Source organism: Coenobita brevimanus, chromosome 64 (genome assembly GCF_032717465.1).
Source record: "Coenobita brevimanus isolate Jiangsu-jjx chromosome 64, ASM3271746v2, whole genome shotgun sequence".
Lineage (NCBI taxonomy): Eukaryota > Metazoa > Arthropoda > Malacostraca > Decapoda > Coenobitidae > Coenobita > Coenobita brevimanus.
In genome coordinates, this window is record NC_137017.1 from 11,978,986 (window position 1) to 11,998,163 (window position 19,178).

A 19,178-nucleotide genomic window follows, 5' to 3' on the forward strand; every position below is an offset into this window, starting at 1 on the left:
TTTGCATTTATTTTAAAAACCCCGTGACAATTGGCGACCTCGCCAGGATATTAACTCCTAGCTCTAAAGCTATTCACGAGATAATACTCACTCGTTCATATTAAGGTATTTATCATTAAATTTTATAGGCACAAGTTTACTGGTGTTTACTGTTAATTTAGCAAGTGAATTTTTGCTTTATTAATCCACAGAGTACTTAACCCTTTAAACGTGGATCATCGCGTTTGCGACGCTCGGCGAAAAGGACATAACGGCGGATCGTAGTGTTTGCGATTCTAGTAAATTTTGAATAACCGTGGGCAAGTAGGCTCCAGCTGGTATTGCTATCAGTACCACCACCCTCTAGCAACATTTAGCATACTTTACCTTTGTACTACTGACCTCCGTTGTTGCCAAGTATCGCATTTTTCCCCCGTCCCCCCCCTACCACGGCCCGGCCAGCCTGGCTGTGATACATGGCAGCGCTCTGAGTGCTCAGAACTGTAAATCTGCGCTCTCCTCTCACAAGCAGTTTATGCTAATAGGAAACGCTTGTTTCCCCATTTGTAACACTAGCTTTTTTTCGCACAGTTTGCCCCTGTTTAGCGTCAGTTTACTGCAGGCTTTCAAAGTGACATTATGGCGAGTTCTAGCTCTTCCGAGTCAGTGCAAGCGGCCGACAGGAACGAGAATAAAGTGACGGGCGTAAGGCAGAATAAAAAGCGCGTCGCGGTGATCTTTTGGGAAGTAATATGATCGAAAATAATGTAGTATACATGTTTTTAGCTGTGAAAATGGAAATGTTTGTTGAATGACGGGAAGACCGCCGCCGCGCTGCATGTCGGCCGTACGCTCCATTGATTTTAGCCTTATTTTCAGTGCTTATTGTACAAATACGGATTTCAAACTACCTTTACGTTGTAGCATAAAGTTTACTGTGACAGAATGAGGCTGTGGTTGAGGGGAAACCGGTTTGCTGAAGGTGTGAAAGATTTGGTTACCCAACTTTGCAAGTCTCCACAAGTCCTTGGGTAGTCCACGAAGGCTCAACACCTGTCTCTGGAGAAAGCTGAATGTAAGTACTATCTGCCATACCAAATATAATGTTCTAAGTTTAATCTCTGATTTTTGGCTAATATTCTCCTACAGGTACTTAGACCGCGATACAACCCCGCCACTCGGGGGGGGGGGGTCGACTGTTCACGGCCACGTTTAAGGGGTTAACTCTATTCAGTACTTTATTCTTGGTAACGCCAGACGATTTTATTCGCTCCTGGGAAGTCGCCGTACCCATTGTGTTAATTATTGAGTCTTCCCAGTCATTTGCATTTTTGCTTTATTCTTTGCCAGTTAAGTAGATAAGACTGGTCACCACTGGCTTGTGTCTGTATTCTTTACTTGTGTTATTAGCATTCGTTTGCGAAGCAGCAGTCAGTACTCAGTTTCGGCTTGCTTAGTAAATTAGCGACATGGTTACCACCATATTTTTACAGGAAGCCAAAGATATGGGTCTCACAGACCCAACTGAAATTAAAGAGTACATACTCTCACAGCATAATCAGGAGCAGCAGCGCGAGAACGATGCCCGTGAAGAGCGTAAGATTCAGCGCGAATACGAGCGAGAACAGCACGAACAACGTGAAAGAGAGCATGCATATGAGCAAGAGCAGCGTGAAAAGGAGTGCGAACATGAGTGAAAACAGCGCGAACTCGATTTAGAACACGAGCGAGAACAGCGTGAGGAACGAGAACACGAACGTGCCAAGCGAGAAGCACGTGAAAAACACGAATTTGAAATGTTGAAGCTCAAGCGAGATTCCTTGGCTTCAGACATGTCTGGTGCAGTTGGTCCAAGCTCCATGAGCGTTCTCCCTGCATATGTCCTGGCGACCCCACACATCAAGCTTCCTTCATACAAGGAAGGAGAGCGAATCGAGCTGTACATAGCTCATTTTGAGGACATGGCAGACATGTATCAACTGGATGAGACAGCTAAGCGGCTTCAATTTCTTAGTTTATTTGAGGGCCCTGCCCCCGATATTCTCCACAAAATTCGTGGAGACAATTTCACGTATGAGATGATGAAAGCTGCACTCATTAAGGCGTATGGTCTCACAGTAGACGACGCCAAAGTTCAGTTCATGCGAGCTCGTCTCCAAGACAAGGAGACAGCTGTTCAGTTCCTCGACTGTCTCACTGCTTACTTAGGTGAGTGGATGGAGAAAGATGAAACTCCTTCCACCCGTGAGGGGATAATTGACCTTATGCTGCTTACACAGCTAGAGAGGTCGTGGCCTGCTGAGCTCATAGCACAGCTTAAGATCTGCCCGGTGAAACATGCCAGCCAAATGGTAGAAAAGGCTGACGCATATTTCACTGCATACGGGTATCAAACTCGTAAGCAAAACACCTGGAACAGCAGAAAAGATACTGCCAAGTCTGGGAAGCCATCTCAGACTGAATCCCAGCACCAAGGCCATTCTCAGAATAACAGCCAAGGTCCAAAACCACAGTGGAAGGACCAGGGGCAAAACACTCAGAAACCTGAGTGGAAGAGGTACAACAGGTACCCTAACCAGCAGCAGTATCAGACGCGCAACCGACCGTCGGGACCGTCCTTTTCACCACCAGCTCAAGTGAATAGGAGGCAGGAAGCAAACACAGCCTTCATTCCTCAGCAGCAGCACGGTGGTCACGTCCCTACCAGTAAGGGTACTCCCCCACAGTTCACTAGTCTCACAGCGACAGTGAACACCCCTCCACAGGCAGTGAGTACGACCCCTCAAGTTTCTAGGTCTCAAGGCACCATGTTTGCCGCATCATTTATTCAGCAGCCTCATGAGTGGCTAGCTGCTTCCTCCACAGACCCTCCCACAGGTGACAGTACCTTCCTTGTTCAGCCAGGGTTTGTGGGAGGCATTCCTGTGAAGGTCTTGAGAGATAATGGATCCTCAGGTTGCACTGTCAAGCAGAGTTTAGTTCGGCCTGAGCAGTACACAGGTCGACAGATCCATGCAAACCTTATTGATGGATCAGTGAGATTGTTCCCTGAGGCATGTATCCAGGTGGCATCTCCATTTTATACTGGTACGACACTCGCAGTTGTCATGCTAGAACCTTTATTTGACCTTATCATAGGCAATATTTCCGGTGTCAAGGATAGTTGCACCGATGATGATGCTACTCAGACTTCAGCTGCAGAAACACGAGCCATGACTGAGGCTCCAGATTGTGTCACCCCTGTGACCATTGAATTGCCGCAAAATCTGATGTGTAGCCAACTTGTTGTTCAAGAACATTCTGACCCAACACTTGCTGCCATGCGAAAGAAACAAAAGGGTCGAGTGATTAAGTATTCATGGGGAGGTCAAGCCAAGTTCCTTCGTAAACAAGGACGGCTCTACCGTGAGTCACGAACACCCAAGAGAGAGGTTCGACTGCAGTTTGTCGTTCCCGCCAAGTAACGCCTAGCAGTGTTACAATGGGGTCATTGTTCAGCCTCAGGAGGTCACATGGGCAAAAAGAAGACCCAGGGCCGTATCCGAGCTGACTTTTTCTGGCCAGGGATGGGACGAGACATAGATAGTTTTGTGCGTTCCTGCAATGTGTGTCCACGTAACACCAATCAGGGACATGTCCTTCCTGTGCCGTTTGAAACCACACCTGTAATCTCTGAGTCAGTTGAGAGACAGGGTAGTGGTGAAGTGGGTGCAGACCTGACGTCTCGCCCATTGGCCCCACAGGACACAGTATGTCCAGGGCCTGTACATACATGTATACCATAAGTTAAGGGGGAAGTTTGAGAATCCTACAGAGACAGTCCGAGGCTGTGTATGAATTACCTTGTGGAACGTCGCACAACATCCACACGAGTGTTCACACCCACGGTGGGTGTTAAAACATGACCTGCCCGAGATTGCGTAACGATTCTCAGCTTCCTGTCATTAATTGTAAACGTAGAGTTAGTTGAGGTGCTGTTCCCTCACATGCTGGCCGGCTGTGCCGCATGTTGAGCGAGGTGGACGCCAGGTTAGAGCTCCCCTAAACTGGGTGAAGGGATGTTGTTAAGGTGCTGTACCCTCACATGCTGGCCGGCTGCGCCGCATGTTGAGTGAGGTGCATGCCAGGTTAGAGCTCCCCCGCTAAAAACCCTTACGACTCCGTTTCCTGGTTAATAATGTACCTAATAAATTAATGGCAACCTCGAATGTACAAAGCTTAGGCTGTCACTCGTATTTTTCCGCTAGAGCATACCTTTCGTAGCATGTACTGATTGCTAGGCAGAGAGAGTACTTGTAATGTAATAAGAATTTTTGTCTCACTGACACTTTTGATGCTCCACCTTAATTGAATTTTGCAAGTACAGCGATGGGTGTAGCAGTTTAGCTGTGCGGGCCAGCTGATCGTCTGCCGCACGCTGCCGCCTCTTCTCCTCTGCCTTCGTCGTCGCCATATTATTAATATTTACTATAAATTTGTATTACATGATTTTACACGTAGATACAGTTACACTACAACTGTCACACCTACACCGTGTATCACACACACCACGCTACACAACAATTAGTTGTCAGTGTAAATGTAGCGAACTTTCGCTAAGTTTGACCTGAGTACAGGATTTTCCCCGTCGTCACGGAGTTTTTTCCCTCAAGCTTGCCTCTATTAACGTAAATACGAGGTTTTTACGCTCATTGGCGATAGTGATTTTCTCCTGTAGCAGGATAGCACACACACCACAGTGTGAATCTTGTGTGACTGAGTTAGGATGTGTACATATATATATATATATATATATATATATATATATATATATATATATCCACAAATTTTTTCCCATAAGGAAAAAATTTCATTTTGCAGGGGTGTAATGTCATGAATCAAATTCGTGACATTTTCCTTTTGTGAGAAACCACGAACTATTAGTGGAAAACTCACTGTGTATCGTTCAGTTAACCGTTTCTCTCTCTATTTCAGTGGTATACTTTTCAAAACATTCGTCACTGTTTCAAAGGTGACCGATCTAATGTACATCATTAAGTGCTCTACTGAGTGATATTATTGTTTCTTTATTGTTCGCCCCTGCTTGCCTTAACCGTTGGCCACACCTTCTTCCGGGTGGCCTGTGCATTACCCCATACATCGTATTTGAATTCAGTCTTTTGTCTGTCGCAACGGAGTGAGATTCTGTGCTCCAGTAGTGAGAGTGAGAGAGGTCATCTAGCACCCAGACTCCACTAGACTACAGTTCTCCAGGCTCCCACCCTTCCTTGGTGATACGCTTCATTGACCAGTAATTTCTTTTCGTTTTCCTAGACTAAAGAGTTTAGTTAAGTGTGCTGTTTCCTCACATGCTGGCCGGCTGTGCCGCATGTTTTCCTAGGCATAAGAATTTAGCTTTTGAGTGAGTGAGTGAGTGCGATCTCTTTATTTGAATTCATTTTGAAATGTAACGTTAAATTTATTCCTTTGTAATCAATAAATTTAACAGTTCTTTTTCTTTGAGCTTAATGTAATGTAAACTCGTGTTTCATTTCTCCATACTTAAGCTTATTTCCCTTATAGCTCCTAGCCTGCATAAACACTTTGCCATTCATAACTGGTACTTAGGCCAGTCTTGTTGTATTAAGTTTAAAATCCGTTGTGCCTTCTAGGAGGTAACGCATCCGCAAGAACCTGATATTATTAATAGTATTATTTATTGTCAGGAGTGAAGTAACTTTCTCCAGAGGCTAACAGTACTAATAAACAACAATTGTGAGTAATTAGTCTCTGCTGTGTACTGTTGAGAAAGTTTATAAATTCTCGTTCTGAGAAAATCGGCAAAGCAAGCCGGCATAAAGTAATCATTGCTTGATTTAGCAAGACAATCATTGTCCCTGCTGCTTCAGTATTATTGAGAATTATCATTTAATTTTGCATTTATTTTAAAAAAACCGTGACAATACGTACCAAAAATCACTTGCAAAAACTGAAAATTGTGCAAATTAGGGACCTTGCAATTGATTCGCGTTTATGTACGTCGACGGGAATGGCAATAACAAAACGTGTGGATGTTATTTCACGTCGACGGGACGCCACGGGTTAAGGAACAAGTGATGAAAAAGAGAACTTATGTACCTAGGAGGAAAATATGGAAGCTGGAAAACCAAGTAGTAAGGGATGTGTTCTATAGCAACATGAGGAGAATTTGACACTGGTACAGGTATGTCTTTGAAACCATATATGATTACAAAACCTTAGGGTGATTAAACATTTTGCCAGCAAAGCAGAGTTACAGCACTTCTTTCCATGATTTATTGCACCATTAAGGCAAACGCTTCTTTCCTCCTACTACACTTGTGTGTGAAAAAGTACAGGTAATGACTTGGTCCTTTCTAAGGTGTCTATATTGCTCATTAACCCCTTGAATCCAGCAAAGTCTTTTTTCTTATCTTCTTGCTACCTCTAAACAAGAGGAGAACCCTCTTGTAGTAAAAGGGTCAATAAAAGGTACATCTGACTCCTCCACACTGAAAAGTACCTACCCTGAGGCTGTCAGGACACAGCATGTATACAAGGTCTGTTCAGAAAGTATCCAGTCTTAGGCCTTAAAAAATAAATAGCTGACCTGTTGAGCTAGGACCCTAATCCCACTCAAAGTAGGCATCTTCTGACTTGACACATGTAGCCCAGCATTCTTTCACTGCCTGAAACATTTTTAAAAGTCAGTTTGCGGTATCTCCTGCAGGTGCTTTGTTACATTCGTCATGATTTCTTCTCTTGTCTCAAATTGGGAACCTTTCAGTGAAGATTTAAGCTTGGAAAATAACCAAAAGTAGCACTGAGCCACGTCTGGTAAGTAGGTAGCCTGCCGGACTTGAGGGATGTTGTGCTTGGCCAAAAATTCCTGAACCAGTTGAGAAGAATGGGGAGGGACAATGTCATGGTGCAGCTTCCAATACGCTGATTTCCAAAGGTCTGGTATCTTTTGCCGAGCTGCATCATGAAAACAATGGATAACATCGAAGTAGTAATGTCTGTTGACAGTCTGACCTTCTGGTGTGTATCCATGATGCATAACACCATGGTAGTTGAAAAAAACTGTCAACATGCATGTGCATTTCACTTTACTGAGGACCTATCATGCTTTTTTTGGTCACGGTAACCCTGCATGCCTCCATTGGAATGACTATGCTTTGGTTTCTGGGTAAGACCCCTACACCCAACTCTCATCTCCAGTGATAACAGTCTTCAGAAAGTCTGGATTGCGATTTGAACACTCCAGCATGTCCTGAGCAACATTTATCCAAGAGAAGAGATCATGGCAAACACAACAATGCACCCACAGAAGATGCTGAAAACCAACTTCAAAAAATGTTTCAAGTAGTGGAAAGAAAACTGGGCTGTGTGTGTCAAGTCAGAAGGGGCCTACTAAGAGAGGGATTAGTGTCCTACTTCAACAGGTTAGCTATTTGTTTTTGTAGAGTCTAAGGTTGGATACTTTCTGAACAGACCTCGTAAGTATATCAAGGATATCCCAAGGCTGAAGGGTTTAACATTTCCAGAACAATGAGTTAATTTTAATATGGGATGCAAACAGACTATTTTCCTCAGTTTTGGGGAGACCTCTTTTAGTAAAGGAGTGAGTGATGAATACCTGTAGCCCTTTCACCATGACAGATATTCTGTGAATAAAACCGACTAGTATTACTGAGCATTAAAATGAATATGACAGTCATACAGAAGCAGTAAAAAATATGCATTATGTACTAATTTGCAGTTTCACATCTTATCTGAAAAACAGATGGTATGGTAATTTTTCCATCAATTATACTGACACTAACAAAGAGGAACCCTTACAGGAACAGACTGTCTATTTTGTCCTCACTCCCCCCCCTCCCCCCAAATTACCGTAAGTCTACAGTGGAGAAAAAAAAATATATATTAAAGTTCATCGGCTATTAAAGTTAATTTACTACATTTCTCCAATTTACAAAAAGTAAGAACCATCCACAAACACATTCATGACATATGCCATGAACTTCCTAAACTGTGAAATTTTAAACCTTCATAACATAAATTTACACACACGCACACACACACACACACACACACAAACTAAATACAGTACACTTACATCCTGCTTCTCCGTGGTCTTGATGGGATCAACTGGAATTCTGGATTCATGAGATACACGTACTGGTATAAGATCCTCCCACCATTTGATCTTCACATCAGTATGCTCATGATGTGTATCCTAGAGAGGAGAGTGAACCTGTGAGGTGCTGTATGGCTTAATGTGATATGCATCAATAGTAATCAATGGAGGAAAATACATGGTGTCATGGGTTACACCTACAAAATCCTCTACATTATTGGCTGTCAAGGCCTATGTGTCCATGATACGCATCAAGAATAATTAATGGAGGAAAACACAGGGTGTCATGGGTTTCACCTACAAAATCCACTAAATTATCGGCTGTCCATGTCTATGTGTCCAAGAGTAGCACAAATGCCTCAAGAGGATCAACACAGTACTTCAGAAATATGTCACTTACACTTACCACAACAACATTTCATTGCATATGAAACTGTGGACTGATAAAGAAGACTCTGGGAAAGATAATGGTATGATCAAATTTGGTTTTGATCATGGTGGTATTTGTTGTGCTGTGTAAATCATGTTATATTACACACTAAATGGATATATTAAAAAGAATTTTAACACAGACTGACATCACTGAACTGCAATATGATCCAAGGAAAGTAGCTGCTGCAAGGTGAATGAAATATTGTTCCAACCTCAGACTCATATGCAGGTGAATACAGTGAACTGCAGTACACCAGCCACTGCAGCCAGACCCTCCCAGATGTTTTATACAATGCTTATGTTGAAGGACTGTCTGTTTTGTGGCAGTGTGGTGCATGAAGTGTGTTGTGGTGTTGAGGACTGCATTGCAGTGTGGGGATAGTGAACTGTTTGTGAGTATGGTAATATTTCCCATTGGTATTGTACATGGACGGATGGCAGCTACATTGTTCCCCCCTCTCTCCTTCCCAAAGGAGAATAATTGTGGGCTGCAACATTACCACAAAGCCACACTTCTTGAGACCCCCCTTATTTATTTATTTATTTTTTTAACATGCTGACAACCATGTCACCATCTGACTGACTATGCATTTAAGACAATTTTTCTTGATGGAGCTTAACCCTCACTTACAAGAGATTTTCACCTAACATTATATTTTCAAATGGAGAAATATTGTTTAATAAAAAGCATGCAAACTTTGGACTTCAAGCCTTTATCATTGGAACTCAGCACACAAGAATGGGTATGACCAAACATTAAAAAATCAGTAAAAACAAAGTCTTCCTAATGGTAAATTTCCAGGTCTGCCAACTGTGAAATCCAGTGGGAAATGGGCTGTGTCACAACCTACACTTGCAACGGTCACCTACAAATTACAGAAACACTACCAAGTGATGAAATTTTGTAAATATTACTGGTAAATTTCAAAACAAGAATCAAAGCTGAACAGATTTGTAATGTCAACCTTGTCGGTGATCAATAGCAATATAATGAAACAAAAATGTGATAGGACTGTCAGTTCTCCCCACTGTTGAATGGCCAATCATAATAACTGTATTCAATCATGTGTGGCAATTTTTATATAGTTGTACTGTGACTTGACTATGACCTACTAAATCTCGTAAACTTATGAAGATGTATATAAGATTAAGAACAGATAGGTTACTGCTACATGTGGTTGACCTTCTTCAGGTCTGCCAACAGCTGTAATAGCAGACAAAATTTAGAAAGATCTTCATACAAAATATTTATCCTGCTAGAACTGTCCAAAATGTATATTTGCTAAATGACCTGTCAGTATGAGGTTTCAATTATTATTCTATTTTTCAAATGATACCATATGTTCAAGTTTCACAACATTTATATATTCTGAAAACTGTACCATAAGACTCATCTATTTCTTGGTATTACAGTATGTACTGCTACCGAGTGGCATGATAAAAGCCACTTTACATGAGATGTAAGCAAAAAATGTGAATGGGTGGGTATAGTCATGTCTGAGTCTGGCTTACTCAAAGAAGTCTACTGCAGTTATTCAGTTCAACAAAATCAAGCTAAATCTGGTAATTCTGAAGTCATCAGGTTCAAGTACTGTTAACCCATCATGTCCGGGGGTTGTTTTCACTACCCAAACCACCAGCAGGTGTTTTTCTTAAAAATCACCGTTATTTAAACCATAATTTCTCAACTAAACCTATAATATAAAATTATAGTATAATATGCTCTTATAATATGATCCAATAATCATAATAATAATACAATAACAATACTACTACAAAACACTAGATCATGTATACATGTCACCCGGATGTCCCCAGGTCATCATGTATACATGCCACCAGGACGAGAGGGATTAAGAAAAGATGCAGTACTCACAGGTCCATGTACAGCAGAATGAACTAGTCAGTAAGTGAGGGTAAAAGAATGGAAAAAATAAATGAAATAGTAATATCATTAATAATAATAATAATAATAATGATAATACCAGCCTCACCCTGCCCTAGGGTGGGAAAGGAGGTCTGGATGAATAATAATAATAATAATAATAATAGTAATAATAATAATAATAAACAATGAAATGAAAAATAAAAATAAAATCAAACAATCAGGTAAGTGACTCACCAAGCCAAGTGGAACACTGATATCTCGACCAATGTCCTCCATGAATCTCTTGATGCGTCTGGGGGTTGAGAAAGACATTTTTAGTTTGGTCATTGCATTAGACAGAAGTACAATATCAAGACAAAAACCTTAATCCACTACTGTTCTTTAATGTGAAATAAAGGGTAAATTTAAAGTACACTATTAACCTTGGAAAGCTACAATCTTGCCAAAGCAAAAAACAATCATCTGGTTTTTGCCTGAATATGATACTTAAGCACAATTATAGTAGAAAAAATTAAGATACCTTTCCAAAACAATTGCTAAGATTTCTCTCAATTAATCAGATTGCCTGCTCTTAGCCTAAAAAAAAAAAAAAAAAAAAAAAAAAAAAAAAAAAATGTAGCAGCAAAATAGGTGGTAAACAAAGAATTACATTTCAAGAGTAACAATGATGTACCAAATGAACACAAGAACATAAATTTAGCTTAGTATCTCACATATTCCACAACAAAGCATGCCATACATCAACTCTTCAATGTGGCATATACAACAAAATATTTTTACAGGACCACTGAATACAGAGGCTGCCTAGAAGCTTGTTATTGTCTTGACTGATCATCATCACTCTAATCTTCTTATAAATGAAGGATCTTTTCTATCTGGTGTTAAAATCTGAAACATCTCAGTTGCATGGCTGATACAAGTCTCAGGTCTGAGGACAGCATGCATTAACTAGCCATGGTTGGAATCAAAGAGGTTGCCAGACAGAGGTTTATCCGTCAAATAAATGTTGGCACGGACTTGGGTGGTTTCCATGACTTAAATGATCTGGACTATAGTGGCACAACCAAGGGTCCTTTAGGACTATCTATCTATCTATAACCAGCTGCCTTATTCCCAGATTGGGTAACCACAAACAAACAGGCTTCATGTCATCCTGTCCATGACAATTAGGTTGCCCTCCCTCATTCATATAGCTCTCCACTCCATCCAAGTCCTGTCTCTCCCTTCCCCTTCACCTCCCACACATACTATTTTCTAATAAATTCATCATTCTTCAATCTCTCAATATGGCTATACACTGTACCATCTCAGGGTAATTTCCTAACACCTACCAGTACACCCAATTCATTACCTCTGGGGATACGAAGGAACACTACGGGAAAGTCTTTTAGTGTAACTCACAAAAGCTAATTCAGTTCAAAAGAGACTCCTCAGGCTGAAGAGCATGAATGAAAGTGATAATTTTTTCATTAACTTCAAATAATTTTTAAAAATTCTCATAATGTGATCACAGTGAAAGCAGGTTTTAATTTCTCATCAACTTAATAACACATTACATTAGAAACAGACAATAACCCCTTGACTCGTGATATATTTTTTAGTATACTTTTGTTGCTAACATGTGATTTTACTCAGCTTATTACACATCTTTCACACTGAAGGACTTATGAAGACTACATATATCAGACTCCTCCAGTTGGAACAATGTTTCCTGAGCTAAATAAAATCAGAAGAATATGTCAAAAATATAACAAGAAAGACATTTCAGCATTTAAATGAATTAAGCAAGAAGATATCCTCAGACTCAGCTTCCTCATCAGCTCAAAACAATGAGAGAAAATGGGTGTCAGTTCTTCAGCAACTTGATAATCTATTTTCTTTCATAGCTTCTATCATTTATTTTCCCAGCTAGAATCTACATGGCCTAGGGCTAGTCAGCTCAGTCCAGACCTTAACCCATAGATACATGGTGGGGTCTATTTGACCCCACAACATTTTCTCAGATAATTTTGTTTCTTGTTTCACCTAGACTTCTTCCTTCTATGACTTTTAATATTACTGCATGGAGCATTATCTTGCAATTTTTTTTTTTTTTTTTTACTACAGTACAATCCCAGCTATCCAGTATCCAGACAAACGGAATACTCAGAACAACGGGAAAATTCAAGGGCTGGTAAAAATGTCATTAAGTTATAACTGTGCGCCAATTTGAATGGACCGCCAAACCGCCGTTTGATTGTGTCACGCGAGGCTGGGTGAAGTCAGATAAAGCGAGGTGAAGGCATTTCCGGCTAATGTAAATCCCTAGCAAATCCTCTTAACCACCCCTCCTCTCCCTCTCTTTCCCTTACTTGAATTCAGTCATCCTCCACACCCTCCAAAAATCACCAGTCTCCGTTTTGCCACCAGACAGTAAACAAGCTCTCTTGCTATTGTGTTCCTCTGATAGACGGTAATTTGTACACTCCAAAATGCCTAAAGTGCAAACTAAACGTAAGCGTATCGTGCTTACCTTGAAACAGAAGCTGGACATATGCAACAGACTTTAAAAAGGCGAACATTATAAAACACTAATGGCTGAATATAAATGTTAATAGGAATGAAAGTTTACTTTATTGGAAGAAAAATAAATAAATAATATGCCTGCATTTCATACGTACATCATTTATTTTATTTTCTGCAAAACAGCTGAGTGGCGGGTGAGGGGTGGAGTGATGGAGATCAGGTGGGGAAGAAGAAGAACAGTCGGAAACATAAACAAACTCACGAGGGGGCACAGGTGTCGTGATAATTCTACAGTGCAGTTTTAACACATCATCAGTTCACTAATAAATGTTCAAGCTTTTATTTCTTTATTTTATTTTTCAATTTTTATGAATAAAGTACATATAATGAATACAGTAATTCGGTAAACAATGGACTGGTGCAATTTGCAGTACTGAAAATTGCTAGACATTGCACACACGTCCGTTATGACCATGGTGTGTGTTTACAAGGCAGTTTTTCAGGCGGAATCTCTTAGTGTAATCCCAAATGTGACTGGTGAGTACCTGAACTGTATTTACTGCTGTGATAGCCTTTGTATAGATTTGACTTGAAAATCAGAAATACGGGAAAAATCTGTAACCGGGAAGGTAAATTCCCCAAGCCACCCGGTTAACTGGGATTGTACTGTATATTTGTTTGACCAATACATATAGTTTATGTTTCTGCATGACTGGGGTCATAATGATCCCAGTGCTTTTGCTCATATTTTCTCTTTGTAATCATGTTAAACTGCTTTGATAATTTGTGTGAGTGTATATCCAAGTCAAATTCATGCACCTATTTGCACACACACACACACACACACACACACACATTCAAACATACACAATCCCACACTTACATGCATACATAAACAAACATACACATGCTATTGGCAGGTGTGTGAATGACAGAAGCTGTTGCGTCCATGTTTGGGACAAGATATCATGTAGTCATTATTGTAAAGTAAAATGTCATCATTTGCAAGAAAAGGTATGGTATGCACGTATGGCAGTGTGCTGTGTGACTCGTCTTGTGTGGTAAAGTTACATGGCAGCATGAAGGGCAGCAGTCTGCGAACAGAATTCGACGAGAGCTAGTGTGGGGGGCCATATACAGAATTTTCCAGCAAGGCAATGCTCCAGCACAAACTGGCTTTGTCTTTTGCTACAACTATGGCCAGACAAAGAATTACAACTGGTCTCGAAATACGAAGTACTGTATCATCCACACTTCTGGTTCTGAAGAAGCATGTGATGAAGATATCAGTGACACAAAATTTGTTGTTCCTGAAGAAACTACCAATGATGAATCGGAAGAGTTATCAGATGAAGAAACAATAGCAGCATTCACCAGCTCTGCTTCATTAAGTGTCTTGACTGCTCCATCAGGTGAAAAATGAAGAATGGCTACTACGCAGTCTGCCTGGAGACAATGCCAATCACTGAATGTAAAGCGAGAAAGAGCTGGAATCACTGGGCATGCTGCTCAGAAGATAACTGAAAACACATCATCAGCATTTGATCTCATTTTTGATATTGTGATGTATGAAGCTATACTCACTGAAACAAACTGTGAAGGGAAACGAGTGAAAGCAGGTTCATGGGAACATATCTTGAAAAATGTATTGAGGGCATATGTTGGGATATGTATACTGAGAGGTGTGTACAAAAACAAGAACCAGTCTGTACATTCTCTATGGAACTCATCTACTAGCCTACCAATTTTCTCAAAAAAGACAATGTCAGTGAATCACTTGGAAGAAATTTGCCACCAACTGCAATTTTTAACCCTGCTACCCAGAACAGCCGATTAGTCCGAGACAAAATAGTGGCTGTGCCCATATGGGTTTACGCACAATTCCCAATTATGCTATTGGCATGCTGAATGTGTGTCACTGTGGAGAAGCAGCTGTACCCCTTCCGAGGTTGCTGCAGATACATGCAGTACACGCCCTCCAGACTGGCCAAATATGGACTCAAGTTTTGGATTCCTGCTGATGCAGAAACATATTATGTATCCAACATTATGATGTACACTGGACAAGACGAAGAGTGAACAAAAGAGGTGGGGACACACGTGATGAAGTTATCAAAACCTAAACATAACTCAGGAAGAAACATTACTACCAACTGCTTTTTCAACAGCATCAAACTGGCCAGATAATTGTCCGTAAAGTCTCTGTCCCTGGTGGGGACAATACATCAAAACCAAAGAGAAGTTCCAAAAGGGCTGTGCAATGAAAAACACCGTGAACTGTACTGCAGTACATTTGCATACACCTAAGACCAGATACAACTTGTATCCTATAAGGCCAAGCGGAACAAAAATGTATTTGTGTTGTCAGTTCAGCACAGGTCTCCAGATGTGGTGGACGAGCCAATGAAGAAACCTGAGGTGATTCACTACTACAACACCACCAAAGGCGGAGGCAATTGTTTGGACAAACAGGTTGACACCTACAGTGTAAAATACAGGAGTAAATGATGGCATGTGGTAGTGTGGTGCAATCTGCCTGATCTTGCCTGCCACAATGCATCTGTACTATACAAACAAGTTTTCCCATCATACATGCAAAACAAAAGTCATGTACACCATAATATTTCTCACTGAATTGGGAATAGAGCTGAGTGAATCATATTGTGTTTCAAGGATGCGACAACTGGAGACCTCAAGCAGTCAGGATCCATCCAAAACTGGCAGAAAATGATCCAGATGTGCATTTTGTTCATGAATCAACAAGAATAATAGCCAGAAATGTGCAGTGAGCAGCAAATTCATGTGTCGTGAATACAGCGCAACAAGTTGCACTTCGTGCTAGAGTTTTATTTTGCGCTGATGAATGCTGGAGTGGTCTGTTTGATTTTTGTAAGTTCAATTAAACAATTTGTAATGACATAAATTTCTTATACGGTGATTCTAAATTGCAAATAATTTCTGGTTAAACTGAAGATAAAGCCTGAGAAAATCAACCACGGTAAATCACTCAGATATTAGTTAAATGCCACTGGGGTCAATTTGACCTAAGACATGCATGAGTGAGTAGTGAAATTTTTGTCATGTATGAGTGTGTAGTAAAATTTCCATGCATCCACCTGTTTAGGCAAAGGTAAGCAGCTGTCTGCCCAAGTGGAATTGCATAAACACCCACCATACCCTGCATTTAAGCCAGTAAGAGATCGTGAACAGATCACCAAACATCCAAATACTGGTTATATGGTAAGTACTCTAAATTAGAAATATCTGAAATGTCTATCATTTCAGTCATTTGAAACAATGTTCAGAAAGCTACAAAATACAGTGCTCGTCAGAAGTATCGAGCGCCCTGCATCCCTCCTACGAAACAAACCTTTCAACATCGAAAAAACATATAAATAATGCATTTTATTTACCTCCCTTGGTAGGGTTTCTTTTACACTTCTTCATGGACCTGAGACGTCTTGGAAGTGAAAGGGCGAGGTTCCTGAGGTGCTGGAGGGGTATTTTGTCCCAGGAGTCACGAACGGCTGCTTCCAGCTTAGGCAGAGAGCTCACGTCCTTCCCTTGGAGATTCTTCTATACGAGGTACCAGAGGTTTTCTATCGGGTTGAGGTCTGGGCTATTGCCTAGCCAGTCTTTCATGAATGATACCTCGCAGTCACGAAGCCAATTGGCGACCGATTTGGCTTTATGAGCAGGTGCACCGTCCTGCTGAAACACTCGTGCACCTGTGCGCTCGAAGGACTCAGGTAAATGATCACAAAGAAGCTCCAGATGAACGTCCTGATTCACTCTGCAGTTCTTGGGAAGCACAACAAGCTTCCCCAAACCTTTACCAGAGAAACAAGCCCATACCATGAGTGAATCTGGGTGTTTAACTGTGCTTTCCATGTAACGGGGTTCAAGCGGGTCACTAACTTTGTCCCGGTACACCTGTGCTCCTCGATTACAGGTAACACTAAACATTGCCTCATCAGACCACACCACTGACAACCATTGCTCCTCACCCCAGTTAAGGTAATTGTTAGCAAAGGCAAGCCTACGAAGTCGGTGGTAACGTGTAAGACGAGGCTTTCTCACAGGCCTTGATTTATGTAACCAAGTTCATGGACTCGAGAGACTGTGCTCACAGAAACCTCACCAAACACTTCCAGGTTGCTCTCCTTTATTTTCCTTGCACTCACATGAGGATTAGACTCCACTGCACATTTTAAAACATTAACAGACCTCGGGGAAGTTTTCCTGGGCCTACCAGACCACGGTTTCTTTGTGGGAATGTCACCACTATTTTCTACTCAAAAACGGGCGCACCACCTACGCACTGTCGATCGAGCCACACCAACCAATTCACTAATTTCCTTCGTGTGGTAGCCTGCCTCCTTTAGAGCAATGATCTGGGATATGATTTCACTCGAAAGTTCACGGGTAGGGGCCATAACAAAGTGGCGAAAGCCAAAACACTGCGGGACACTAGGTAAAAAATGGCGCAATAAGAGAGGGAGACGCGGCGGAGTTCCTCTCTCTCACGCAGCCCGTAAGCAACTGAGCCGGGAACCAACCAGCGCGCAGTAAGGCCTCAAGGTCCCCTGACATCATGCTAGCGCCCCAAACATCTGGCTCAACTTTTAGTACCAAAAATGGGTGATTCTTTTTTCGCCAAAAGTATTGCGCGCCCTGCCATAGGCACTCGATACTTCTGACGAGCACTGTATATACAGTACAGTGGTCAGTTTTAACCCATCAATACAATGACATCTTTTGTTTTACTGTTGCAACTGCCAAAAATTAGAATTAGGGACATCTCTTGTAGTAGAGGTATTAACCTCTCCAGCTGGAAAACTTTCTGTAGAGTTTCTTAACCCTACCAGATTATTTTTCTCAGCTCATGGTGATGAAGCAAACAGTTTTTCAGTTCAATATCATCATGCTTATTTCTCATACCACCAGAATTGCTTTATTCAACTCAGAACAGACCTCAATTAAATAAAAAGTAATGAAGGCTATATCCAACAGCTCCATTTCAAAATGTCCTTCGATAACTAATAAAATTATCTGGTTGTTACAGTAAAAGAATATGAAATATGTCACAGAATTAAAGGGTGTAAGCATCATCATCATCATCATTACCCTACACCTCACAAAAAAATGGGACTGGTCTAAAACAAAAGGGGCTGGTAAGGTGTTCGCAAACCCCAAATTTCCAATAGCCATATGTGAAGCTTTTGGTAAATGCAAAACACGTTTGGTCCATGTATTACAGTTGAACGCACTCTAATGTATCATTCAGGATTACTACATTTAATGTCTACACCTGGTCCTTAAAATACATATATATATATATATATATCTCATCTTAAATATCGAGACCAACTGCCTAGCCCCGGGCTCCTGCGCTCCTCATGGGGTAATGTAGGATTGGATGATGGATGGATATATATATATATATATATATACACACACACACACTGTATATATATTTATATATTATATACAGTATACATAATAAATAAAACACATGAATGCCTTCTAATGTAACATGCAGAATTACTATATTTTTTACAGCTGGTCCTTAAAGCTAAATATATTAATAAAAAAATGATTAACCAGAGTGGCACTCAGAAGAGCGCATACCTCCACCAAGGCCCAACATGCAGCCGGCAAAAGACTACCCCACTATAAAAGCATATTTAAATACACTACATCCGGAATTTTATATGGATCCGCGCCAAACTGTACACATTCGTAGATACCAACATCCTAAATATGCCTGATTTTTTTTCATCAAAAGCCATACAATATTCACTCATGAAAATCTCAAAAAACGCCCTATCTCACAAGGTTAAAGAAAGCGAAAAAAAAATTCCTGGATCTGCACCTTTATCTGGGTCCGCACCAAAATTTAACGGAGTCTTTTGTGGGCCAAGGCCAATTCTTCACCCAAGTTTCGTGGAAATCCGTCCAGTAGTTTCTGTGTAATCTTGCTCACAAACCAACCAACCAACAAACAAACAAACAGACAGGGGTGAAAACATAACCTCCTTGGCAGAGGTAATAAATAAAGAGCTTACATAAACCTTCACTCTGAATTAGAATACTGTATCCTCTCATTACTTATCAATTTTATTTCAAGGGGTCTTTTCTAGCCAGAATGAAATTGTGAAGAGGGTGAAGAAGTAACCCCACCATATATGTGTATATATATATATATATATATATATATATATATATATATATATA

The 19,178-nt window shown here is 40.8% G+C and overlaps 1 protein-coding gene across 3 annotated transcripts in view; it reads right to left on the reverse strand.

Annotated features, from left to right (window-relative positions):
• The window catches only part of dome (cytokine receptor domeless), a 351,827-nt gene that overhangs the window by 38,121 nt on the left and 294,528 nt on the right, over nt 1–19,178 (reverse strand). For all 3 annotated transcript variants that reach the window (XM_080276205.1, XM_080276204.1, XM_080276203.1), the window contains 2 exons: nt 10,671–10,728; nt 8,096–8,215 (listed from right to left, as the gene is read on the reverse strand). In XM_080276205.1, the coding sequence (XP_080132331.1) occupies nt 8,096–8,215; nt 10,671–10,728 (178 nt within the window). The remainder of the gene's footprint in view (nt 1–8,095; nt 8,216–10,670; nt 10,729–19,178) is intronic.